We start from the raw sequence: 27984 nt of genomic DNA, 5'->3' as shown, positions 1-27984 counted from the left end.
CCCGATCTCCGGGATCCGGGTGTAAATGAAGCGAGTCATTAAATTTAAAGGCGCCGTACTCCAGGGAAATTAACAGCGAGTCAGTTTCATTGAAGTTGACGGGAACGCTCAGGAGAGATGCCGTCAGCATCTCTCTCCCCACCCAGTCTTTGTGCTGCAAATTTCCCCAGCGGGTGGAAAAACTTGATGCTAACATGCAAACAGATTTAAATAACATAATTCGTTTTATTTAAAATATAGAATGAATTGCAGAAATGCTCACCACTCGGCCGGATCTGTCAACTGCTTTCTTCACTTTGCCGTAAGTGCCTTTGCCCAAGGTTTCGCGGAATTCGTAGCGGTGTTTCAGGTTGTGCTTGTGATGGTGCCGCTTCACCGCCTGCCGCTTCAGCTCGGGCGTCTGCGCCGAAGAGCGGGCGCCCGCCGGCTGATGGTGATCCCGGCCGCCGCTTACGGACGGGGGGCAGGCGGCACCCAGACAGGGAGAGGCTGGATCCATGCGGGGGGAGAAGGAAGGAGATCCGAAGGGGAGACAGGGTGGAAATAAAAAGTGCCGAAGACACTGAGTGGGGGAAGGAGGAAGAGAGAGAAGCAGCGTTGAGTCCAGACGGTCAGAGTTTGGCGGTGAAACGATACATATTTTGAACGCTGCTACTGTTCCTGCATTATCCAGGTAACAGGGACACTAATGTATCCTCTCACCAACACACTTGCAACACTCCAGACCGCGGTCGCGTGTGAACCCTTCAGCAGACGCCTAATTAGCCTATCCCCGCCCCTTGCAAGGCCCAGGCCAATAGCCCAGCCTCAGTGCGTCGTCAATCATTCAGCGGGTCTTCCTTTAAAAAACTGTATTATCAATATTAAAAATAACGTACGTCCCATTAATCCCTTCCCTTCCCTCGCTGCTTGCTTTGCTGTTATGCAGGGTCCCGACACTCCGTGTGTCGAGGCACTTTCTAATCTCTTGCTATTCGGCCACAAGAGGCATCATCGTCACAGATAATAGGCACGGGAGCCTATGCAGTGCGGGATGATGCAGCTGGTCAATGAATTGTAATGAGAATACAGGTATTTTACACCCCAAATCTCTCCATCTTCTCACACACCCTTCGCCAGGAGATTTTCAGGCAATCCCGGGTGAAATCCGTTACCGCAACTCGGAACGGGGTACGCGCCAGCACTGCGGGCTCACCGGGAGGTAGGGCGAATAAAATAATCAGATAGTGCTAATCGCTCCAGGCTTCCAGTCGGTGACCTTTATCGAACAGAAGGTGCTCGGAGGTTGGGTCAGAATTCTGAAAATCCCAAATAAGAATAGAATTCGTAGGCGAGAGATAAACTGTTGAGTTTACCTCAGAACCGACATCAACCTTTCCCTCCAAAAAGTCACCTGATTACTTGCCCGGCTGGTTTGACATTATTCTACCGGTGATTTGTACAGGATTAAAAAAACTAAAAGTGAAACCCGACGTCATCAGAATGTGTTTACAAAACTATGAGTCTTTAGGATGAATGAGCAATTCCTGGAACTAACTAGCACCCAGCTGGCATGAAAGAGCAGCAAGTCCTGTGCTGAACGAACGCATGCTTCAGAGATGAAGCCTCTTTTTGTGGAATAGCAGTTGGTATTTAGAGCCAAGATCCTGATCTTGTGTATTTTAAATAGCTTTATTTATATGTTTATTTTATCTTTTGCATGTTTTATGTATGTGTTCTATGTTTATTGCGGTCTTTATATTACTGTTTTTATTTGTGCTGCATTAGATCCAGAGTAACAATTATTTCGTTCTCCAATACCACAAAACAATCCTTGATTCAACTATATCCAGCATCTTCCTCACCCATTCCATTTGTTACACAAACTACCAGGATTACCTCACTTGCAGGCTGAGACTGTAGTAAAGAAGGCAAACGCAACGTTGGCATTCATTTCCGGAGGACAAGAAAATTAAAGCAATTAGGCACCCCTGAGGTTTTATAAGGCATTGGTCAGACCAAAATTGGAATACTGCCTGCAATTTTTGGCCCTGTATCAAAAGAAAGGTATGCTGGCCCTGGAGAGGGTCTAGAAAAAGGTTGAAGAGAATGATCCCAGGAATAAAAGGATTAACTTATGAGGAGAGTTTGATATCTCTGGACCTGATGCAGTTCAGAAAGTCAAGGAGGATTTTATCTACCGGACACTGAAAGGCTTGGATAGAGTGGACATGGAGAGAATGTCTCCAGTAGTAGGAGAGTCTAGGATTGACAGGTTCTTGGTTGGTAAAATGGGTTTAGGGTTAGGGGAGAAGACAGGAAACTGGGGTAAAAAAGAAATCAACCATGACCTAATAGCAGAGAAGACTTGATGGGCTGAATGGCCTAATATCTTTTATCTTATATCTTGTGGTCATATGGTCTTCACCCCACTGAAATCAGAAACGTTATCAGTGAGAAAACCATTGACTGTTGAAATTATTCCCACCCTTTCTCCACTTAGGAAGATGTGGGGAGAATATTCTACAGATGCCCGTGGCATAAAGTTCGTCATTTTTCATCTTTGGCAATGTGTGGTTATTCCATTCTAAATGACAATCTAAATTAATGTAGATCTTTTACCTGGGAGAACAGTATAACCAGGAGACAGGGACAATTTTCCTTCGCCCCACTTCTCCAGACAAAAAGAAAAACCGGGGCCAATTGCAGTGCTAATATTCCAGACGGTGCCAGTGCAATATTAGACTGCCCACAAGGGGGAGCAGAATTCCATGTGCACTCCCATTGATACTCGTCAATAATATAGGCACTCAACCCAGAAATAATGAGCCTCGCAAGCTACAAAAACACATATTTCCTCAGTAAAGATTCATCATGAGCAACATCTGGCTGTTTAGAAAACATTAGTTAGTATTACTTAGAAAATCTTAAAAGTTCTGAGTTTGCTGTACTTGCTGGCATTTTAGAGCGTACAAACACACCCGCTTCTTCTCATTAATGCTCTCTTGAGACTGGGGATGACTTGCTTCTCGACACAGGAGGTTTTTGCAGATGCTGGAGATCTTGAGCAACACGGAGGAACTCTGCAGGTCAGGCAGGATCTGTGAGGGAGAATAAGCAGTACCAGTTTCGGGCTGAGACCCCCCCCCCCCCCCAGCAGGGCTGGGAAGGAAGGAGGAGGGAGCCAGAATAAGAAGGTAGGGGAGGGGAAGTAGTGCAAGCTGGCAAGTGATAAGCGAAGCCAGGGGAAGTGGAAGGTGGGTGGGTGGGGGTGGTGGATGAAGTGAGAAGCTTGGTAGGTAGAATAGTTAAATAGCTGAAGAGGGAATCTGATAGGAGAGGACAGTGGGGCATGGAAGAAAGGGAAGGAGAAAGGGCACCTGGGGAAAGTGAGGAGAAGGGAAGGGGAGAGAGGGTAACCAGAATGGGGAAAGGAAAAGCAGAGAAGGGGAAGGGGGAGAAATTACCTGAAGCTAGAGGAATCGATGTTCATGCTGTCAGGTTGGAGGCTTCCTAGCCAGGATAAGAAGCATCGTTCCTTCAACCTGAGAGTGGCCCAAGGTTAGTGAAGAGTAGTGAATACTCACTCCCCATCACTATCCAGTTGGAGCAGTCATGCCCAGGTCTTGAGCAAGGATAGGACTGGGCACTCAATGTGCCACCCCAGCCTGGATGAAAAGCTGTATTGTGGCACTGCACTGAATTGCAAAAGGCACATGGAACCATGTCCTTGCACATCAGCAGAGGGCGAGGGACTGAAGAGTGAGACAGCACTTATGCAGTTGTTTAGTTTGACAGATTAGTACTTTCTTTCTCACCGAAAAATCAACTTGCATTTGTTTCCCTAAGAAACTGGTTTAGTCTAAATATGGGCAGAGCAGCTTCCATCGGGTGACCCTGGGAAGGGTCTGTATGAATTCCATGGCTGCAGTGACATCAGGAACTCAGCATTGTTTTATTTTTCCTGAGTCTGTTTGACTGACATGGTGTCTGCGATTAATCACCAGTGACATAACCATGGAAAAACAATGAGTTCCTAATCAAAACCAGAAAAGTCCCCCACTGGAATTCCTACACCAGGAAGGCATGTCTTTTGTGCTACTATACTGTACAATACACACATCATGTTATACACTTGTAGGGCAATTCACACTGCCTTCTCCAGTGCTGATGCCCCTGTGTACCACTGTGTCAGCGTGTTCTGGCCGACAGCATTCCAAACCTCTCACCACTACCATCGGGCAAGACGTACAGGGGCCTTGGGTCACACACTGCCAGGTTCAGAGACTCTTATTACCCTACAACCATCGACGTGGATAACTTCATTCATCTCATATGCTGAACTAACTCCACAACCTATAGACTCACTTTCAAGGACCCTCCAGCTCATTTTCTCAGCATTAGTTATTTACTCTTCTAAAATTATTTGCATGATTTGACTGCTTTTGCACATTGGTTGTTTGTCAGTTTTTGTTTATGAAAAAGTTTTTCATAAATTCTATTTCTTTATTCTCCTGTAAGAAAATGATTCTCAAGCTAGATATGGTGATACAGAAGTACTTTGATAATAACTGTACTTTGAACCTTTGAACTTTGAAACTGTGGTCTTCAGTAGGAGCTAAGGACTCTTAGAACAGGGGTTTCCAACCTTTTTTTATGCCATGGACCTATACCATTAAGCAAGGGATCCATGGACCTCGAGTTGGGAACTGCTGTCTTGGAGGTTTCAGCACATAATCCAAGCCCTAAACCTAACCCTAACCCTGCCTGCAGTAGTGAGGGAGGTCAGCACAGTCAGATCCCTGTAGTTTTTTTGCATAAAATGTCAAACCAAGACCTCTCAGGTGAACACTAAAGATCACATTATGGTGTTTTGGAGAAGAACAAGGAAGTTCTAGGGATGCTGGCCAGCACTCAACCCTCATGCAGCAACATTCAGTCTGAAACAAAGTCGTTGATTGTTTGTGACTTGCTGTTATATTTGACCCAGCAAAATGATTTTATCTACATACCAATGGCATGACTAAGACTACCTGTTTTCACCTTTGCAATAGCATGTGTGTCTCAGCTGAACTGCTGCTGAATCATACATTCCCTTGTTTTCCACTCGAATACACTGCTGATCTAAGAGACACAAGACACAGCAGGTGCTGGAATCTGGTGGAGCAACAAACAACCTGCTGGAGGAACTCAGCAACTCAGAAGAAACTGCTGATGTTTCAGGTTGAATGCCTGCGTTGGGTCTGAGAGCTGAGAAAGGAAATGGCAAAAATAGAGAGGAAAGGGGGAGTAGTGTGACAGGGGCCGGGGGTGACTGGGGGACTGGTGGCGATGAAGGGCTTTGATCCATAAGGTGACGAGCAGATTGAGGTAGGTAGGGGATGTGGAGAGGCGAAGTTGGGGCCGGGGGCATATGGATATGAGGGGAAGAAGACAAGAAAAGGAGAGAGATGGAGCAGGATGGTGGTGGGGAGGGGAAGGTGAAGATGGACGCAGTTGGAAGGGTGATGAAAAGGAACACAAAGGCTATGAGTGTTGGAGTCTATTTCCCATATCCTGTCCTCTCTAAAGCTGCCAGGATCCAAATCCTTGCAGTACACAAAACACCTTAGATGTTGGGATCTGACCCAACTCAGCAGGTCAACCGGCATCTATCGGAAGAAAGAAATTTTCAATATTTTGGGTCAAAACCTTGGTGGCAATGCAAGGGTGTGACCCAAAATGTCAGGCAATTCCTTTCCTTCCAAAAATTCTGCTCAAGCTTTTGCATGAATCTGAAGGGAATGGAGGAATATGGATGATAACCAGGAGAACATTTAGTGTCAACCAGTGTCAGGATTGACACAAGTTTGTTGGCCAAGTGGCTTGGTATTGTCTGATGTTCTATGACACGTTGAGTTCCTTTGCTTCAGCAGATTGTTCCTTGCTGCCCATGTCCTGACTTACACGATCCTCTTTTATCAAGCTGCCTCCTGGGTAGACAACTGCCCCCATTATGAAGATGCATGGTAGTCTGCTGGCCAATGCAGAGCCTCATATCTTAGTGGCCAATTCTAATAAAGGCGGAAATCAATGATTGTCTGTTATGCAGCCACAGTCTTTGGCCATCTGAGGCAAGGGCAGGTTGAAGATCAAACCATCAAACCCAACACGCAGTTCATATTCTAATCCGGAGCAGTGATCCCTGTCCTCCTGCACCTGGACATCTGTAGCAGACACCTCAAAGCCCAGACAAGTACCAGCAAGCATCGTCAATGCAAAGCCATCTTAATCTATAGAATCCTCAGAATATTGTGTTCCGTTCTGGTTGCCCCATTATAGGAAGGATGCCGAAGGTTTAGAGAGGTGCAGAGGAGGTTTAAAGTTCAAAGTACGTTTATTATCAAAGTACATATACGTTAACGTATACAACCCTGACTTTCATTTTCTAGCGGGCATACTCAATAAATACAATAACCATAATAGAATTAAGGAAAGGCCTCACCAGTGGCAACCAGTGTACAAAGGACAACAAATTGTGCAAATGCAAAAACAGAAATAATAATAATAATAAATTATTAAATAAGCAATAAATATTGAGAACATGAGATGAAGAGTCCTTGTAAGTGACTCCACTGGTTCTGGGAACATTTCAATGATGGGGCAAGTGAAGTTGAGTGAAGTTATCCCCTCCGGTTCAGGAGCCTGATGGTTGAGGGATAATAACTTCCTGAACCTGGTGGTGGGAGTCTTGTGGTTCCTGTACCTTCTTCCTGATGGCAGCAGCTAGAAGAGAGGATGTCCTGGGCAGTGGGGGTCCCTGATGACGGATGCTACTTTCCTATGACAAACCTCCATGTAGATGTGCTCAGCGTTGGGGAGAGCTTTACCCCTGATGGACTGGGCCATGTCCAGACTTTTTGTAGGATATTCCATTCAAGGGCATTGATGTTTCCATGCCAGGCTGTGATACAGCCAGTCAATATACTCTCCACCACACATCTATAGAAGTTTGTCAAAGTTTTAGATGTCATGCCAAATATTTGCAGATGTCTAAGGAAGTAGAGGCATATTGTGTTTTCTTCATAATTGCACTTGTGTGCTGGGTCCAGAATAGGTCCTGTGAAATGATCACACCGAGGAATTTAATGTTCCTGTGAGCGCGTGTATTATGAGGATAGATTGAGCAAGCTAGGGCTTTTCTCTTTGAAGTGAAGGAGGAGGAGAGGTGTACAAGATGACAAGAGACATAGATCGCGTGGATAGCCAGAGACTTTTTCCCAGGACAAAAATGGCTAATACAAGGGATCATAATTTTAAGATGATTGGGAGAAACTACAAGGGGGAATTTCAGAAGTAAGATTTGTTTACACGGAAGGTAGAGGGTGCGTAGAACACCCTTCCTGGGCTGGTGGTAGAGGCGGATACATTAGGGTTATTTAAGAAACTCTTAGATAGGCAGATAATAGAAAAATGGAAGGTTCTGTGGAAGGGAAGGGTTAGGTTGATCTTAGTGTAAGTTAAAAGGAAGGCACAAACATTGTGGGCTGTAGGGCCTGTACTGTGCCATAGTGTTCGATATTCTACAGCTGAATAAGCAAATAGGGCCTGTGCAACACAATGCAATTGCTGGTCTCCAATAATTCTCTGTCACTCCTAAAAGCATCCTGATGATTAATGGGATAAGCTTAACCCTTTTGAGAAAGTTCAATCCCGTAAAGGTGCAGAAGCAAATTTAATTTACAGCACTGACTAGGTATTGCATAATAAGTGAACTAATATTGGTGTATTTTTCCCATCCCCAGCATTGAGTCTTTAATTACCTCAGTTGGCTCAGGTGGACAGACCACTCAGGTCACATGGAGACACAAGACGCTGCAGATCCTGGGATTTGGAGCGGGAAAACAAACTGCTGGAAGAACTCAGCAAGTCAGACAGCATCTGTGGAAGGAAATGGGCAGTCACTGTTTCAGGTCAAGACCCTTCATCCAGACTGAAAACCTCAGAGGAGGTAGCCAAGTATAAGGAGATGGAGGGAAGGGATGAAACAGAAGTATAATAAGAGTTGAAATGTCGAATACCAGAGGGCATACATTGAAGGCGAGAGGGAGTAGATTCAAAAGAGATGTGAGGGGTAAATCTTTTACTCAGAGAGCTGTGGATGCCTGGAATGCACTGCCTGATATGGTGGTAAAGACAAATACATTAGAGGCTTTTAAGAGATGTTTAGATAGGCACACGGATGTGAGGAAGACGGGGGGATATGGACATTGTGTAGGTAGGAGGGATTAGTTTGGGGAGGGTTTGATTAACTTTTTAGCTGGTTTAGCACAACACTGTGGGCCGAAGGACGTGTTCCTGTGCTGTACTGTTCTGTGTTCCATGCTCTAATAGCTGGCGAGCGATAGGGGGATCCAGGTGAAGCGGGTTGGCCGGCAGCAGGAGCAGGGGAGAGCGAAAGTAGTGACTGAAGCTGGGAGGTGGTATATGGAGGTGACGGGGGAGGTGAAGATCTGCTGCCTCAGAGCCCACAGAACTGAAGCTGAAGCAAGTCACCCTCAATCCTGAGGGACAGTCTGAAAAGAGCCTCAGGATATGCGAATAAACTTGAAATACACTGTATTCTGAGCTCCACCAGAGCAAGAGGTTTACCAAATGGACAGAGGAAATGATTGCCAAAACTCTTTTGGGAAATTGCAATGTCCCTTCCAGCTCAGTGGAATCACTTGCCTAAGACCACTCAGAATGGTAGAGCGTTTGGAGAGGCAGTAAAATTGGGGGCGGAATTTTAAGGTGATTGGAAGAAAGTATAGGGGGAGGATGTCAGAGGTAAAATTGTACACAGAGAGTGGTGAGTGCCTGGAGTGTGCCATCGGGGACCGATGAATTAGAGGTATTGAAGAAACTCTTTGATGGGCACATGGATGATGGAGAGAGAGAGTGCTGTGCAGGAGGTAAGGGTTAGATTGATCTCAGAGTAGGTCAGAAGGTCAGTACAACATCATGGGCTGAAGGGCCTGGACAGCGCTGTAATGTTCTATGTAACGTTGAGTTTGTTTGTCTGTAGCAAGCAGAACCAGTGAACGTTGCTACCTCCCAAATCACCCACCCATCCCACCTCCCACTTCACCTCCTCCAGCAATGTTTGTGGGTCCCAAACATTATTGTGGGAAAACTCACTACTTTGATGAGCTTGTTAAAATTCTTGTTAAAAACTACTTGAAGGCTGAGGTTTTTCCCAGCTGTCTTATCCAAGTTTCCTCCTTTAATGTATTGCTGTTCCTTCGCACTGTGGTGCTACAAACATTATATAAGTGCTCATACACCAAATATAAGTTACCCTCTCACGGAGTTCAATACAAATGCATATTTCTTTCCCTTTAACAAGCTGTAATCTTCTTCTCCCCACTTATAAAAAAAATCTTGCTCATCTATTATAAAGCTATTTTAATTGCTCTCATTATATGCTGTCCTGCAGTGATCCCACCATCCCGCGGCCCCCCCCCCGTGGTAATTTTCTTTCAGGAACTGATGATAGATCTTTCTAAAGCAAACAGTGATGTCAACATTACAAACTGTCTCCCTCCTGCTTCCTTAGCTACACAGTCCCCGATGATGTAATCCCGCAGGGCCGGAGGTTATCCGGCATCTGACATCAATTGTCCTTCAGGGTCAAAGGTTAGTGCTCCTCCAGCCTCCTTTCTGTAGGCCCCTCTTGACTTCAAGTACACTGTCTGCAAGATTCATCTTCCTCCTTGTATCTTTGGCTGTGCTGAAATCAACATTCCCAACTCCATCTCCTGCTGATTCTGCCCTAGCAGGCAAAAAAAACGCGAATCACTTTTGGTAGTCCTTTCATCTCTTTTCCTTTATGTCCCTGTTACATTCTGCTGTCTTTTTTGAATGTCTCTCTTTTATTTTTCGTTTGTAATTCTCAATGGAAATATTCTCTGACTGTAATACCATTCACTATTCAGACTCCTGGGATATGGTTGTCCTGGGGTCACTCGATGGCTCACTCTCTTCTTTTTAAATATTACAAGAGATTTGAGAGCACTTCACATCACACCATCTGCCTGGAGCCTCGAAGCATTAAGTTATATTGAATTACATAGGAATCGCAACTTGAAAGCACTGCATTCGGCCCAATTTGCTGTTCGTGCGACCTAATTACACGTTCATCCTGAGCCCTGGTCATTTACCCCCTTCATCCGTCCATTTGACTGATTCATGAATCCTGGTGTGGCCTCCATTTCAATCACCAGCAGCCCTCCTATCCTTGATCTTCACAGTGGGTGAAACCTATCCACGGCATCCCCTGCCGTGACAGTAAGAGGGAAAGGCATTTCCAAAGCACGCCGGCATTCCTTCCATTCCTCAAGCGAGCCAGTTTAGGGAAAGGACTGCCAGGACGTGTTGTTATGAGCCGCTCTGTGTGTTTCAGCTGGCTTGGGCAAGCTTTCCTCGGTAACCACATCACAAAGCCAACAGCCCCATAGCAGTGTACCGTAGGACAAACATGCCACGCTTAAAAACTTGATTGAATAAAATCTGGACTCGGTGCTTTGTCCCAACTCTGCTTCATTCTGTCCCTGACACCAACACCACTGCAATGTCCCCCTCCCTCACCAACCCCTCCCCTTCAGCTAATTCTTTTGAAACCCAACATCGTCTCTCTCAACATTGATGCTCTAAACCATGGCCGTTGCCCTTCAGAAGGTGATGAACATGCACTCTTCTCATTACTACAATCAGGGAGAAGGGACCAGAGTCTAAGGACCCATACTCAATGTTTTAGAAACGGCTTCCCCTCCACCGTCAAATTTCTGAACAGTCCATGAACCCATGAACACTACCTTAGTAGTTTTGCTCTCTATTTGCACCACTTATCTAACTTATAATAACACTCGGTGGCCACTTTATCAGGACAAGAGTGGAACCCAGTGTGGTCTTCTGTTGCTGTAGCCTAACCCACCCACTTCAATAATGTTCAATGTGTGTGCATTCAGAGATGCCCTTCTCCACACCACTGTTGTAACGAGTTGTCATTTGTGTTACCGTCGCCTTCCTGTCAGCTTGGACCAGTCTGGCCATTCTCCTCTGACCTCTCTCATTAACAAGCTGTCCTCACCCACAGAACTGCCATTCCTGGACGCTTTTTGTTTGCCGCACCATTCATTCCCTGTAAACCCTAGGGACTGCTGTGCATGAAACTTCCAGATCAGCAGTTTCTGATTTACTCAAACTACCCCATCTGGCACTAACAATCATTCCATGGTCAAAGTCACTTAGATCGCATTTCTTCCCCATTCTGATATTTAGTCTGAACAACAACTGTACCCCTTGACCATGTCTACATCCCTTAATGCATAGAGTTGCAGCCACATGATTGGTTGATGAGATATTTGTACTAATGAGCAGGTGTACAGGTAAAGTTGCCACTGAGTGTATGTCTCTTATTATAATTTATAGTATATTTTATGCATTGCAATGTTCTGCTGCCGCAAAGGAACAAATTTCTCATCATATGTCAGTGATAATAAACCTGATTCTGATTCTGGGTTACTTTTAAACATGACTTCTGACTCGGTGGAGTCACAGAGTTATACCTCATGGAAACAGACCCTTTGGCCCATCTCTTCCGTGGCAGCCAAGGTATCTATCCGAGCAGCGGCCTGAGTTGCTTAGCACGTCCTTAGCACATTCAGCCTCCACTGCGAGGATACAGGCGCACATTCTGGGTGGCAAGGGTACGTGCTGAGGAGCACAGTGAGGCTTGGTGGCAAAGGGGAAAGGTCACAATTTAGGTCCCCCCACATTGAGGGGTTGAGTCTGGTGGGGAAACCAAGCAGCAGAATAGTGTATCAACCCGGGGCGCCACATGAGTATCAATGGTACTTTGTCAACACAGAAGAGTACAGCATGGGAACAGGCCCTTTGTCCTACACGTAGTGCCAAACTAATTAAGCTAATAACCCCTAATTAATCCATTCTGCCGGCTCCAATGTTCATGGAGGCTGAGGGGTGAACTTCTGGATGTTTATAAAGTTATGAGGGATAGAGTCAGCCATCTTTTAAAATTTATTTATTGAGATACAGTGCGGAATAGGCCTTTCCAGCAATCCCCCGATCTAATCCTAGCCGAATCACAGGACAATTTACAATGACCAACTGGTTTGGACTGTGGGAGGAAATTGGAGCACCCAGAGGAAACCCATGCAGTCACAGGGGAGAACGTACAAACTCCTTACAGGCAGTGGCAGGAATTGAACCTCGGTCGCCTGCACTGTAAAGCGTTGTGCTAGCCACTATGCCACTGTACCACGCTTACCAAACAAAATGCACTAACACCAGTGAATGCTTTGACCAAATGAAATTAAATTGGTAATTGGTATGTACTTATTGGTAAGTACATACCAATTACTGAGATACAGTGAAAAACTTTGGTTGCAGGCCATTGATAGGGATATTTTTATCACATCAGTGCATTGAGGTAGTACTGGGGAATACAGTAACAGTACGCAGAATGAAGTGTTACGGTCACAGAGGAAGGGTAGTGCAGGCAGACAAGGAGGTGCAGGGTCATGATGGGGTAGGCTGTGTCAAGAGTCCATCCTATTGTAATACAGAACTGTTCAATAGGCTCATAACAGAGAGATTGAGTCCTTGAGGCTGGTGGTATCTGCTTTCAGACTTGTAGGAAGGAGAAGGAAAAATATCCAGAGTGGGTGGGGTCTTCTAATTAATCTGGCTGCTTTACAGGTGCATAAGATATAGGAGAAGGTTTAGGCCATTCGGGCCATCTAATCTGTGCCACCATTTCATCATGGCTGATCCATTTCCTCCTTAACCCATGGAGGGGAGTCTTTTCTCTGTGATGTGCTGAGCTGGGTCCACGACTTTCCGCAGATTTTTGTGGTCACGGGCAAAGTGGTTGCCTTACCAACCATGATGGATCTAAGTAGGGCGCTTTCTATGGTGTGTCAATAAAAATTACTGTGTGGAAGGGGATTTGCCAAATTTCTTTATCCTCCTGAGGAAGTAGAAACACTAGTGACACCCTGATACTAAAACATAAAGAGTTTTGCTGTGTTTATTCCTTTGTATATAGGGCTGCATGGTAGTGTAGTGGTTAGCACAATGCTTTACAGTACCAGTGACCCAGGTTCAATTCCCTCTGCACCTGTAAGAAGTTTGTACGTTCTCCCCATGACTGTGTGGGTTTCCTCCGGGTGCTCTGGTTTCCCCCCACAGTCCAAAGACATACAGGTTGTTAAGTTAATTGATCATTGTAAATTGTTCTGTGATTAGGTCAAGCTAATCGGCGGTTGCTGGGTGGTGCAGCTGAAAGGGCCGGAGAGGCCTTTTCTACGCTGTATCGCAGTAAATACATAAATAAATTAATACATACATACATATATACTATTTGCTGGATGGCGGAGCAAAGTTAAGATGGCGCTAGAGGGCAACTCCTTTGCTTGTATCTTTGGAAACAGCTCTATTTCTATTTTTGATATCCCATTTCTTCCTTTTCAAGGTTCTTTTGAAGACCCTGACCTGGAGTTACACTCTGACTTCGGTTCTTTGCGGGAATAGGACCCGCTCTCAGGGCCTCCCGACCGTGCGCTTTTCGCTATGCCAAGGACGTGGTTTGGAAGACTAGCGCGCCTTCAGGGTGCCAGATCTTCGTGGCTCTGGAGACGGGCTGATTCAAGGCTGGTGCTCCTGACTGAGGTGTTGCGAGAGAACATGGAACATCAGTAACAGCGGTTTGGCTGCTGGCTGTGTGTCCAGAGACTTGAGTGCAGAGCTCAGAAAAAGCAATGCAACAGACTGTTAACATCATAAATCAGTGAGTTGTTTGTTATGTCTCCCCTCTTGCTGTGCAATGGGGACACCTCTTTTTCCCGTATTCTAGGAAGAGAGAGAGCCTAGGGTATGTCGAATTACTGGGTGAACGAGTAGTCTTTGGGGTACTGCAAGTCTGTGTCTTTATTGATGCTTTGCTGCACACTTGAGTGCTCGGTGGAGGGTGCTGATGCTTTTTTTGCTGGTGGGGAGGGGGGAATTGTTGCCTTGCTGCTGCATATGCGTGGGAGGGGGGAGCTGGGGAGGGGCTTTGGGGTTCTAACCTTTAACTGTCATTTATTCTTTGGGGCACTCCTCTGTTTTCATGGATGTTTGCGAAGAAAAGGAATTTCAGGATATATATCGTATACATATCTCTGTACCTATTGAACCTATTGAACATACATAGATTTAGAAATATCAAATAATAAGCTCTCATTCTAGACTGGCATATTGCAGGTGAATTTTGGGAGTGCTATATTCCTGGAAGTACTGGGAAATGCAGCAGCCAAATTTCACCCAGTTCCCATGAAACAAGCACCAGGCCACCTATTCCAGTGATATTTTGTTCAATGTACCAGGGAGAGCTCCACTTCTCCTCAGCAAAAATCATGGCACAGATTTTGTTTTGCATCTTTATGAGAAAACCGTCAAGAAAAGATGGGGGTCTCTGACAACACGGCACGCCCTCAGTACTATACAGAGTATCAGCTTAGGGCTCATGTCTCTGGAGTTAGGATGATGTCATGCCAAGCCCAATTAAAGGCAGGAAATCAAATGCTCTTTAAATTCCCATTTAAGAACAAAAGAACAGTGAAAGCTATAGTGAAAGCCAGCCAGGATACTGAAGCTTGTCCCTCTGGTACTCGTACTCTGATGTAGCCTGTTGTATCTACAGTGAATGCAGAACAATAGCTAATTTGCTTTAAAAAGCAGAATAGAATACGGTTAGGACAAAAAAAACTAAAAAGCAAAATTATCGGGCTCCTGAGTCCATGGGGCAGAGGCAGCTGCTATTAGATCATCAAGGAAGCCTTCAGCTCAGGAAATGTGTTTGACTGCACTTTATTTCCGTCCAATAAATGTGCCAGTTCCCAGTGGGTCACAACTGTTCAACACTCGAGATAAGGAAATTGGTCGTTTATTTGACTGACAAAGCAGCACAACTCCATCCTACCTGATTTGACATCAGATTTGGGAAACGGGTCTGATTTCTTTACAATTACATATTGATGAGTGACTGTAGTGTCCTTCACCCTTCACCTGCCCTAGCTCATCCTGTGAATTTCTCCGTGATCAATTCCTGACATGCCCTCTTCCCATGACTTATGCCATCAAGGAGGAGGTACAGGAGCCTGAAGGCCCACTCCCAAAGTTTCAGCAGTAGCTTCTTCCCCTCTGCCATCAGATTTCTGAATCGAAAATGAACTATGAATATTTCCTCGGGATTTGTTGCTCTCTTTTTGCACTTATTTAATGTAATTGAGTTTGTTTATACATATTGTAATTTATAGTTTTTATCATCATGTATTGCAATGGACTGCTGCCACAAAACAACAGATTTCGCGACATTTCAAGGGGGCATACTTTTAAGTGCTTGGAAGTAGGTACAGAGGAGATGTCAGGGGTAAGTTTTTCACACAGAGAGTGGTAGGTGCATTGCTGACGATGGTGGTGGAGGCGGATACAATGGGGTCTTTAAAGAGACTCTTAGATAGGTACATGGAGCTTAGAAAAATAGAGGACTATGTGGTAGGGTAATTCTAGGCAGTTTCTAGAGTAGGTTACATGGTCGGCACAACATTGTGGGCCGAAGGGCCTGTAATGTGCTGTAGATTTCTATGCTCCATGTTCTATATGCCAGTGATATTAAATTTGATTCTGATTCTGATCCTTGATAATAGCTGTATTTAGCAGAGGGAGGCTGGTTGGCAATGGTGATAGAGTTATACGGCGTGGAAACAGACCCTACAGCCCGACTCACCCATACTGACCAAGATATCTATTATTCCCATTTGGCTGTGTTTGCCTCATATCCCTTTCCTGTCCATGCACGTGTCCAAATGTTTTTTTTTAAATGTTATAATTGCACCTGCTTCTACCATTTCCTCTGGCAGATCATTCCTTGAACCCATTATCGTCTTTGTGGAAAACCTTGCCCCTTGGATGGGCGGGGTTGGAAGGCTATGGTCCAGGTGCATGTTGATGGGACCAGGCAGAATAAGGGTACAGTACAGACTAGATGGGCCAAAGGGCCTATTTTTTGTGCTATCGTGCTTTATGTCTCAAAACACCTTTAAAACTATGCCTGCCCATCTTAGACTCTCCTCACCTGAGAAAAGGAATGACTTTCTACCCTATCTGGGGCCATCCAAATTTCATAAGTCTATACAAGATCACCCCTCCAGCTCCTTCAATGCTCGAACAAGTTGACTGTAAATCTATATAGTCTGTAAATGGTATAATTGTATTACTGAACTGTACTCTGGTAAAGAGACAGCATCTTCATGGGGTATTGTGAGCAGTTGTGGGCCCCTTATCTAAGAAAGTTTGTGCTGGCATTGGAGAGGATCCAGAGGAAGATCACAAGAATGATCCTGGGAATGAAAGGGTTAATGTATGAGGAGCGTTTGATGGCTCTGAGCCTTTACTCGCTGGAGTTTAGAAGAATGGGGAGGGGTGGAATCTCAAACATTGAATATTGAAAGGCCTAGATAGAATGGACATGTAGAGGATGTTTCATATCATGGGGGAGTCCAGGACAAGAGGGCACAGCCTCAGAATAGAAGGATGTCACTTTAGAACAGAGATATAGGGGAATTTCTTTAGCCAGAGGGTGGCGAATCTATGGAATTCATTGCCATAGATGGCTGACTAGTCCAAGCCATTGTTCTTGCATGGTAAGGGTATCACAGTTTATGGGGAGAAGGCAGGAGAATGAGGTTGATGGGATAATAAATCAGCCATGATGTAATGGCAGTGCAGACTCAGTGGGCTGAAATGTCTAATTCTGCTCTTATAGTCTTCCGCACAGGATTGAATGAGGGGTAGAGGTGGGGAAACTGAGGATTCGAATCTTTCAATGTTCAAAGGCTGCAGTTCCTTCCTTTCCACTATTCTCCAAATCCCCAACTCCCCACCAAAGATTGATTATTTTGGTTTAAAAGTGGCACATCGAGATTGAACAGGAAGGATATGGAGGAAGCTGATAGGGATTGAAGAGAAGAAAGAATAATGTTCATCTTTGCAAAGTACAGCCCCATCTGCCTCCACACATTACACCATTGTACAAGCATGTAGACCATTGTGACACATGCTAGTGGTTTTTGTAAATCCAATTACTGCAGGGAGAGAAGTTGGGGGAATTTGCTGGATGTTATTTATAGGGATTATTGTGGCTCAATGTTGGGGTATCTATCATGACTCATACCCTATACTAGTCCTGTAGAAGGAGACGGCTAAATAAATTACGAGCTCTCTCTCTCTCTCTCTCTCTCTCTCTCTCTCACTGCCATCTAGTGTCTACAGAAAGCAGAACAGTCACAAACTCTCAACCCAAGAGATTCTGAAGATGCTGTAAACCTTGAACAATTACACGCAAAATACTGGAGGAACTCAACAGGTCAGATAGCATCTATAAACAGTTGACGTCACAGGTCAAGAACCTTCATCAGGACCGAAGGGGTCTTACCTCTTCCACTTGTCACCTCCCAGCTTCTCACTTCATCCACCCTCCCCCTCCCACCTACCTTCGTCCCTCACCTATCACCCGCCAGTTTGTACTCCTTCCCCTCCCTTCACCTTCTTATTCTGGCTTCTGTCCCCATCCTTTCCAGTCCTGGTGAAGTCTCAGTTGGGTTCAATTTCTTCCATGGATGCTCCCTGACCTGCTGAGTTCCTCTAGCATTTTGTGCATGTGATTCATAAACTGGAACCTTGAATTCTTAGTCAAAGTACCAAGTGTAGCTCGCAATATGGAAGCCTCTCAGATCTTTCACTTCCTCATTTGTTGGGTTTTCCTCTGTTATATTGATCTGCATGAAATTTTAGTACCAGTTATTGGTTATGACCAAAATTGGAGGAGAGGCCAACTCCATCATCAAGACAGCTCTTCACTGGACCTCTGAAGAGCGAAGGAAAGCCGGGAAGCCAAGGCAGCTTGGTGCCATACCACAAAGGCAGAAATGTGAACGCTGAACTACACCGGGTGCTCAATAGAGAAGACGGCTAAGGACAGGCAGAGAAGGAGGAGCTTCATTGCTGCCCTAAACGCCAGTGGCGTAATGGGCAGTGAGTAAGTAATTTGTCATGGGCTCAAGAGGCCTGAGCACACGAGATATTGATGGCAGAGAGGAGATGCTACACCTTCAGAGGTGCAGACTTTAATCTGGTGACAATCTGCACACCCAGAGACAATTACAAACACCACAGAATGTTAGGGTTAGGGGTCCTGGTCAACATTTTAGATTAGATTAGATTATGAGGACACTCAGTCCTCATTTATTGTCATTTAGAAATGCATGCATTAAAAAATGAGACAATGATCCTCCAGAATGATATCACAAGAAACACAGGACAAGCCAAGACTAAAACTGACAAAACCACATAATTATAACATATAGTTACAACAGTGCAAAGCAATACCGTAATTTGATAAAGAGCAGACCATGGGCACGGTAAAAAAAAGTCTCAAAGTCCCAATAGCCTCATCATCTCATGCAGATGGTAGAAGGAAGGAACTCTCCCTGCCATGAACCTCCAAGTGCCGCAAACTTGCTGATGCAGCACTATTGGAAGCACCCGACCGCAGCAGACTCTGAGTCCACCCAAAAACTTCGGGCCTCCGACCAGCCCTTCAACACCGAGCACCGAGCACCATCCTCTGCCGAGCGCTTCGACCCCACCCCGGCCACCAAACAACGAGCAAAGCCGAGGACTCAGGGCCTTCCCCTCCAGAAATTTCGGACCACACAGTAGCAGTAGCAGCAGCAGCGAAGCAGGCATTTCAGAAGTTTCACCAGATGCTCCTCCGTGCTCTCACGTACGTCTCCATCAAATCAGGATTGTGCACGGCACCCTACTTGACAAATAATAGACATCACCACCGGAGTGGCCGCTGTGAGCTGCGTCGCACTGCCATCTTCTCCTCTCCTCTCATTTATCTCAAAGGCAACATAATTATCCTGTTTCAATCTCATTACTAGTGGCAGAACTTGCCACATGCCACATGCAGATTGATCGCCAGATCCTTAAAAGTGCAATCCAATTAGTCTCAATATTCTCCTTATCTAAAACATTGCCTTATAAATGGCTCTTTAATTTTCTAATTCCCTTTTAAAGATTTTGATGCACTTGCTTTTGGGCATCTTATTCTAGATTATGGAAACTTGCTTCAGCGAATTTTTAAAAAATCATCCTCTTATTTTCCCTTTTGTTCCACAACCATGTAGTAATGAATAACCATGGAGCAGCAAGGAGAAAATAACATGCGGACGCGAGAAAACCTGCCGATGTTGGAAATCCAAAGCATCACACACAAAAGGCTGGAGGAACTCAGCAGGCCAGACAGTAACTACAGAAAGGAATAAACGGTCGACATTTCTGACCAAAACCCTTCCTCAGGACATGAAAATGCAACACAAGATAACATAATAAGATAGTCTCTTCGAGGGATGCCTACCCTAAAGAAGTTTAAATCTTCTCTTTGATGGGAGTTCAGTGAAACCCTCTCTCACTGCTCCCCCTCTGCTGCCCTCCGACTCCTTCCCCCCTCCTTTTTATTCTGGCATCTTCCACCCTCTTTCTCAGTCCTGAAGAAAGGTCTTGGCCCAAAACGTCGACTGCTTATTCATTTTCATAGATATTGCCTGACCTGCTGAGTTCCTCCAGCATTTTGTATGTGTTGTTTTGGATTCCCAGCACCTGCAGATTTTCTTCCGTTTATGTAGAATAGGTGTCAGATTTGGTGCTGAAGAAGAACCAATACCAACTGGAATGAAGGAGGTTACAGGGTAATATAGTGTGGGTATTTCAGATTGTGAGCGATGGCATAGGGTAGATAAAAATAGTACAGGGCTTCAAAAGAATAAGTATTGATTTAAGATTAAAGGTATGAGATTTGAGACTGCATAGGAATTTTATTTTAGTATTGTAGAGTTGAAAGATCAGAACTTGGACTACTGTGTTCAGTTCTGGTTGCCTCATTATAGGAAGGATGTGGACGCTTTAGAAAGGATGCGGAGGAGATTTACCAGGATGCTGCATGGATTAGAGAGCATGCCTTATGAAAGAAGGTTGAGCGAGCTAGGACTTTTCTCTTTGGAGCGAAGGAGCAACTTAACAGAGGTGTACAAGAGGCACAGATGGATTGGACAGCCAGTGCCTTTTCCTAGGGCAGAAATCGCTTATACGAGAGGGAATCATTTGAAAGTGACTGGAAGAAAGTATGGGGAGGATGTCAGAGGTAGATTTTCTCACACAGAGAGTGGTGTCACAGTAAGTGTACGGATGGTGGTAGAGGCAGATACGTTATGGATATTTAAGAGACTCTTAGATCAGCACACGGATTAAAGAAAGATGGAGGGCTATGCAGGAGAGAAGGCTTAGATTGATCTTACGGTAGGTTAAAAGGTGTGCTGTACTGTTCTATGACCTAGTATGTTAAAATCATCGGAATTTGTGACTTTTGCACAATTCTGTATATTATGTCTTTCCAGTTACGAAATAGCACTTAATGTTGAACTAATACAAAGCCAAGTGCTCTTATTTCAGTTTCCCAACCACTAGACCATGATGCAACCAATCAGGATAATTTCAATAGTACATCTGTAGAAATTGGTTAGAGTGTTCAGTGACAAGCTAAACCTCTTAACCTTCTAAGAAAGTAAAAACATTGGTGCGCTTTCCTTATGATTGCATAATGGCGGGGCACGTCATGAATTTAAAGTTGTTGATTCTCTTCTTCACTGATCCCCCAATGTAGACTGGTGCCTGTTCCCCATCCATAGAGTTACACAGCCAAGAAACAGGCCCATCGGCCCATCTTGTCCAGGCTAGTCTGAGCCAGTCCCATTTGTTTACATTTGGCCCATGTTTCTCTGAACCAAGGGTCCCAACCTGAAGTTCATGGACCCCTTGCCTAGTGGTAGTGGTCCATGGCATTAAAAAGGTTTGGAACCTCAATTCTAAACCCTGCCTATCTAAATCCCTGTCTAACGTCCTTTTAAACATTGCAATTGTTCTTGCCTCTATTACCTACTTTGAATCAGAATCAGATTTAATATCACCAGCATATGTCATGGAGTTTGTTGTCTTTGTAGCAGCAGTACAATGCAATAGATAATAGTAGAGAGAAAAAACTGTGAATTATATTTAGTGTGTGTGTATATATATGAAATAGTTAAATAGGTAGTGCAATAGTGCTCATGGGTTCAACGTCCATCTGGAAATCGGATGGCAGCGGGGAAGAAGCTGTTCCTGAATCACTGAGTGAATGCCTTCAGGCTCTTGCACCTCGTTCCTGATGGTAGCAATGAGAAGAGGGCATGCCCTGGGTGATGGGGGGTCCTTAATGACAGATGCCGCCTTTTTGCCCCTTGAAGATGTCTTGGATACTGTGAAGACTAGTGCTCATGATGGAGCTGACTGAATTCCCAACTTTCTACGGCTTCCTTTGATCCTGTGCAGTCCCCCCACCCCACCCCACCAACCATTTTCCATACCAGATGGTGATGCAACCAGTTAGAATGCTCTCCATGGTACATTAGTAGAAATTTGAGAGTGTCTTGGGTGACATACCAAATCTCCTCAAACTCTGACAGTTTGTTCATCATACCCACCACTCCTGTGTGGAAAAACTTGCCTCTCATGTCCCTTTTAAACGCTTTTCCCAACTCACTTTAAATCCATGCCCTCTAGGTTTATATTCCCCTCCTGTGGAATAAAAAGACTGGCCATTCACTCTCTCTAACGCCTTTATTAAGTTAAGTTACCTCGCCTCTTACACTCCAAGGGAAAAAAAATCCCAACCTATCCAGTCTCTCAAGTCCTCCAATTCCAGTAACATACCCATGAATTTTTCCTGTACCCTTCCCTATAGCTCCACGACCAGAACTGCGTACAATACCCCAAGTATGGTTTCATCAAAGTTCTGTACAGCTGTGATATAACATCCCAACTCTTGTACTCAGTGCCAAATACACTCTTTTCACCAGCCGATCCGCCTGTCTCTTAACTTTAAGGAAACTACCACTGCAATTACTCCTACTTCCATGTACTCTAGTCTCTGGCAATCTGCTATATGGAATCATATGGACATGATCTGATAGGTTATGAATGGTCTGATGGAGTCAACAATAATATTCTTAGAGAAAGCAAAACTATGGGCAAGAAATATTTAGTGCCCAGCTATAGGATTGTTGCAATATTACAATTTATGGAGGACACTCAGCCCATCACATCTATGCTAGGCAAGAATGGATTTTGGGCAGCACAGTTGATCCAGGCAGAGGTCAGTATAATGCTATTACAGTGCCAGCAACCTGCATACAATTCTCCCGTGGTCTGTGAGGATTTTGTACATTCTCTCTGTGACTGCATGGGTTTCCTTCAGGTGCTCCAGTTTCTTCCCACATTCCAAAGACATATGGGTTAGACCATAAGACACAGGAGCAGAATTAGGCCATTTGGCCCATCGAGTCTGCTCCACCACTCAATCATAGCTGATCCTCTTTTGTCCTCCTCAGCCCCACTCCCTGCCGTTCTCCCCATAACCTTTGATGCCATGTCCAATCAAAAACCTATCAAGCTCTGCTTTAAATACACCCAACGACCTGGCCTCCGCAGCTGCCCGTGGTAACAAGTTCCCCAAATTCACCACCTGTGGTTAAAGAAATTTCTCCGCATCTCTGTTTTAAATGGATGCCCCTCTATCTGAGGCTGTGCCCTCTTGTCCTACGCTCTCCCACTATGGAAAACATCCTTTCCACATCTACTCTATCTCAGCCTTTCAACATTCAAAAGGTTTCAATGAGTAAGTGGGGTTTAAAGACCAGCGAATCCGGTGAGTGTGGCGAAAGGGTGCAGAACATTGAACACGTTCTGTGCAACTGCCCACTCTCACCTGATTTAGCTGACACTGACCTGCTCAGCATCAACCAAACACTAGAGTGGCTGGCTGTCTGGTGTGACAAGCTCTGATGAATGAGTAAGTCAATTGATCACATGGGTGTAACTGAGCGACCTGGGCTCGCTGGGACGGAAGGGCCTGTGCTGTTTCTCTGAATAAGATAAAGTTAATCCCACCCTATGGCTCTTTGTCCATATCCTTGTAGGTTGTGATTAACCCAGTACTTTTTAAATGTGGTGGGAATTTTTGCAACCATCATCTTGACTGCCACTATTCAATGAGTGAAATAATTTCTTTTTTTCAACTCCTCCTTAACTGTTCTATTTATTTAAATCCCTGCCCCAAAGTTACTGTCCTCCCTGCTCTGGGAAATAATTCAATCCAGTTTACCCTGATTCAGCCTTGTTACATGTTTCAATTAAGTGTGCTGTCAGTCCCTATCCCAGTCTAGCCATCCTTTCCTTGTGATTATGACTCGCCCACCCTCCCAACATTCACGAATGTCCCCTTGACCCTTTCGACTGCTGCACATCCTCCCGTACTATGATGACCAGGACTATACGAAGTGCTTTCTCTGTGGCTTATCAATTATTTTGAATGGACTTCCCTTCTCTTGCATTCTGTGCCTCAACAGGAAAAATCAAAAGGGGGTTTAAAGAAGACTCTGTGTCTAAAAAGCGAGGAACTTGCTCCTTTGAGGAGCATTTGAGGCATTTGTGAAGAGATACAAGGTAAATCCTGAGAAAAGGGCCAGATGGCCTAATTCTGGTCCTATAGCGCATTGTCTCATGATCTGAAGAAGATAATACTGATTGCATTGTAAGTAGGGTAGGACCTCTATGTTGATCGTGTAACTAACAAGAGAAGACCTGCAGATGCTGGAAATCAGAAAAAAAGCAATCCTGATGAAGAGTCTTGGCCCGAAACGTCAACTGTTTACTCCTTTTCCATAGATGCTACCTAGCCTGTTGAGTTGCTCCAGCATTTTGTGCGCACTGAAAGCATTTAACTGTTGGTTCGAGTGGCTTTGTTCTGGGCAACACCTTCCGAGTAATGTGAATTTGTGAGTAGAGAAGTCCTTCTTACAGGGAGAATGAAGCATGGATGTGATTAATTGCTTTATAATTTCTATGACATTTCATAGTATTTATCCTTATAGATTGTTGCTGACTTTCTGATTGCTTTCAAGATGTTTTGGTGTGGATCAAAGCATGTTGTAGCATCATCTTGAGATAATAACATAATTAGCAGCTATGTCAGAGGTAATAATGTGAGGTTCTTGCTCTGTGGGGGGAGGCCCAGCCAAAGATGAAGTGATATATTTATTTCTATATATGTACTGATTGGCAAGGAGCAATCCACTCTACATGTGACTTGGTCAGTGAGATAGAGAAAGAAGCACTACAAGGCAAGTTAAAAAATCAGTCTCTGAAGAAAAGCAAATATGACTAATTGTAAGCTATTCTTCTATTGTGTGTACATTTACATTTTGGCCATTAAACAAAGTATCTTAATGGTGAATTATAGTTATCTGAGATCCTACACAATTCCTAAAGTTTACAATTGGAGATAGACACACAATTAATGACGTCATTCATTTATTCATAGTTTCTAGGCTTTGTGCCCCAGATTGGATGCAGACTGACTCTTCATGTGTAACAAATCCAAAGAGGGAAGCTGTGTTAACATTGTGTTGATTAAGGGTCTCTTCGTGAAACATTGACTTGTTATTCCTCTCCATAGATGCTGCCTGACCTGCTGAGGTCCTACAGCGCTCACTCAAGATTTCCGACATCTCTTGTACATTTACATTACTATCACTCCTTTCAGGATCCCCTGGAACACCGAAGTGCTTTACACCCCATGACATACTTTGGAAGTGTAGCCAGTAACGGCATCTAGGAAGAACTGCAGTCAACTTGCAAACAGCAAGCTCTCACAAGACGAAATGATAAAGATCATCAGTCTCTCTAGCACAGCGAGAAATACTGATAGGGGATAAATCAACCCAGAGAGTGAATGGGTCTTTGTTTTTAATAACTTGGTTAAAAGGCACCACTGGTGACAGCATACTTCTCCCTTGGTATTACGCCAGTCTGCAGTTTTAGAACATCGAACGGTACAGCACAGGAACAGGGCCTTTGGCACACAATGCTGTACTAAACTAATTAAACTAGTAATTGAACACTTTATTAAATGAATCCCTTCAGCCTACACAATGTCAATATCCCTCTATTCTCTGCACATTCATCTGCCTATCTAAGAGCCTCTCAGATTCCTGTATCATATTTGCTACCACCACCACCCTCAGCTGCATATTCCAGGCAGCCACCACTCCTTCTGTAAAGTAAGTTTGTCCACACACCTCCCTTAAACTTAGCTCCCCTCACCTTAAATACATGCCGCCCAGTATTAGACATTACAACCCAGGGGGTTTCATAATGTTATAAACTTCTATCAGGAGTTCCTCAGCCTCCGGCGCTCTGGAGGAATCTTTTCCTGTCAAGGTCCCGAACGAATGGCGGCAGGCATCCAATTCCCCGGAGAATGGTCAGCTGCCGCTCGGACTCATACCACCAATTATTGCCTGCCACATCCCTTCACAGAGAGTCTGCATTCAAAGGCTTTGTGCTCAAACCTAACAGTTCCGTTTCTAATAATAGTTTGTGGTTTTGCATTTGGATTACATTTGTGTGGTCTGGTTTATTTCGAGTCTGATTCTGGGTTTATTCCAGACCTGACTCTGCAATCGCACTTGGGTTCACCACCATGCCTGCATCTCTCATTACATTTGCCCTACTGTGCTGTACTCTTCTATGTCCTATATTCCTCATGTCCTCTCAGAATTTTGTACTTTTCAATAAAACCATCTCTCATTCTCCCAAATTCCAGAGCCAATCTATACTGTTCTTTACACCCCAATAACGAACCCAATCTGTACTGCATCCTTCCACAAATAAACTGACTAAAGCTGTGCCAAGTATAGATATGGGCTCAGCCGAAATCTGGTTCCCCTGAGTGCACATTCACACACTACCTCAATTTTATTGTGCTTTTCTGCTTTCTGCTTCACAGGGACAGCAAGAGATGTGAACGGAGAGATCCAGAGAAAAGTAGAATACACTTGCTGAATTCTTGGCCTCCCATTCCTTGGTAAAATGTCTGATCCTTCCAACTCTCCCCATTCTGCCCTCCCCAAATTCTACAATCTCCTCTTTACTGCCACTCATTGCCCCTCCCCAATATCTTATTCCCAGTCTTGATTCTGTTGTCCCTGCCCAGAACATGTTGTTGTTCTTCATCCCAACCGCCCTCACCAAGTTCCAAGCCACAACCACCACCAACCTTCCTTCTACCTCACTGCCGACCCCCTCCAATCCCTACCCCAACCATTCTCCTCATTGTTCCCTATCCCCACCATTGCCACCCTTTCAACGTCACCCCCAACACCCATTTACCCAACAGAGCACTACACCCCAACCTCCCTCCACCCGAAACCGCTCCTGCTCCCACCCACTTCCCTTGTCTGCCCCTTCCTCATCGCCATGCAATTCCCCCCCATTCCCACCACCCCTCCCACTCCCATCACCCCTCCCACTCTCCCTTTTGTCAATTGTCCAATGAAACAGGGCTGTGTTTTCATTACAAGACATTCCCTTTCTAAAGGCCTTGTCTTACTAAGCGTCACCTGACATATCTACATACAATGGAGACATGCCAACAAGAACTCCTCAAGAGCTTCCCCCCCTCTTCCCAACCAATAGCTCCCACACATAACCCCTCCCTCCCTCCTCTATCAGCTCCCTCCCCACACACTGCCCTGGCTTGCTAATCTTCACCTAGCCAGAACACTGCCAACATTGACTGCCAGTGGCTGGAATGGAGGATTGCAGTGACGCCACTGATTGTTGGGAAGCCAGTGATACCAGGACATCCCATCAACACCTGTCCCCTGTCCATCTCCAGTGCACAGTGCAGCTGGCAGACGACATGATCCAGCTGAATCCATTCCAGGTGAGGCAACAACCAAAATGGTTCTGGTTTCTCTGCACTGTGCTGTCTTAGCACACACTATGGGTTTCCCTGAACTTTCAAGACAATTGTTTAATTTTCTCTGACCTCCATTTTCATGGGTCATGAATGAATACAACACAGGGAAATGAAGGTGATGACTGAACATCAAGAAATCAACTAAATGGTGATTGAAGAGTTCACTCACTTTCCCACTAGCAAATGGAGAAAAACAGGTAGGGAGACTTTTAGGACAATTTATAGTGTAGATATAGAGAAACTTTTTTTGTTTGCATAACCTACAATTAGGAGGTGTTGTCCAGGCCTATCAAGATTAAAGTTTGGAAACATTTCTATGAGGTAGAGATTTGGAGATTTGTTCTGCAAACGATGAGTGCCAGATTAAATATTAATAGTAAAACTGAAACTGATTGATTTTTGACGGCCAGTGATATTACATAATACAAGTCTAAAACATTACTTGACTGCAAGTCACAGATCAGTCATGATTTTCTTCAGTGGCGAGCAGGCTTAAGGAGCTCTTGTTGGCATATCTCCATAGTATGTGGAGGCATCAGGCAACTCTTAGTAAGACAAGGCCTTTGGAAAGGGAACGTCTTGAAACACAGTCTTGTTTCCTTTGACAATTGACAAAAGGACAGCGCAGTAGCGTAGCGGTTTGTGCAATACTTTACGTTGCTAGCAATCACTGACCGCTGATCAATTACCACTGCTGTCTGTACAGAGTTTGTACATTCTCCCGGTGACTGCATGGGTTTCCTCCCACACGCTTAATACTTAGGGTTGGGTTAGTGAGATGTGGGCATGATATGGTGGTACGGGCTGCCCCAGCACAATCCTTAGACTGTGTTGGCCGTTGACGCCAAACGATGCATTTCATTGTACATTTCAATGTTTTGATGTACATGTGACACATAACATTAATCGTAATCAGACTATTCTGCTAATGCTGATCATCTGCATTTGTGTTTGGGGTCTTGGAGGACCTGAGTTGCCCCTGCAAGTGCAGACAAAGGAGG

The 27984-nt window shown here is 44.7% G+C and overlaps 2 protein-coding genes and 1 long non-coding RNA gene across 4 annotated transcripts in view; 1 reads left to right on the top strand and 2 right to left on the bottom strand.

The window, feature by feature from the left end:
* The window catches only part of nuak2 (NUAK family, SNF1-like kinase, 2), a 48883-nt gene extending 47494 nt beyond the window's left edge, over nucleotides 1-1389 (bottom strand). The window contains exon 1 of the mRNA XM_072278755.1: nucleotides 263-1389. Coding sequence (XP_072134856.1) covers nucleotides 263-499 — 237 coding nt within the window. The 5' untranslated portion in view covers nucleotides 500-1389. The remainder of the gene's footprint in view (nucleotides 1-262) is intronic.
* On the top strand, nucleotides 922-27512 carry LOC140210020 (uncharacterized). 2 transcript variants are annotated; one of them, XR_011889130.1, is made up of 4 exons: nucleotides 922-1071; nucleotides 7764-7931; nucleotides 13496-13810; nucleotides 26009-27512. It is a non-coding gene; the product is annotated as an uncharacterized lncRNA (long non-coding RNA). The 2 variants fall into 2 exon arrangements; XR_011889131.1 differs by having other exon boundaries at nucleotides 7764-7969.
* klhdc8a (kelch domain containing 8A) overlaps nucleotides 9694-27984 on the bottom strand; it is a 93589-nt gene continuing 75298 nt past the window's right edge. The window contains exon 7 of the mRNA XM_072278760.1: nucleotides 9694-9772. Coding sequence (XP_072134861.1) covers nucleotides 9702-9772 — 71 coding nt within the window. The 3' untranslated portion in view covers nucleotides 9694-9701. The remainder of the gene's footprint in view (nucleotides 9773-27984) is intronic.

The sequence above is a fragment of the Mobula birostris genome, chromosome 14, assembly GCF_030028105.1.
Source record: "Mobula birostris isolate sMobBir1 chromosome 14, sMobBir1.hap1, whole genome shotgun sequence".
NCBI classification, from domain to species: domain Eukaryota; kingdom Metazoa; phylum Chordata; class Chondrichthyes; order Myliobatiformes; family Myliobatidae; genus Mobula; species Mobula birostris.
The sequence above is the reverse complement of the archived record's forward strand: the minus strand, read 5'-3'. Positions and strand labels throughout refer to the sequence as shown.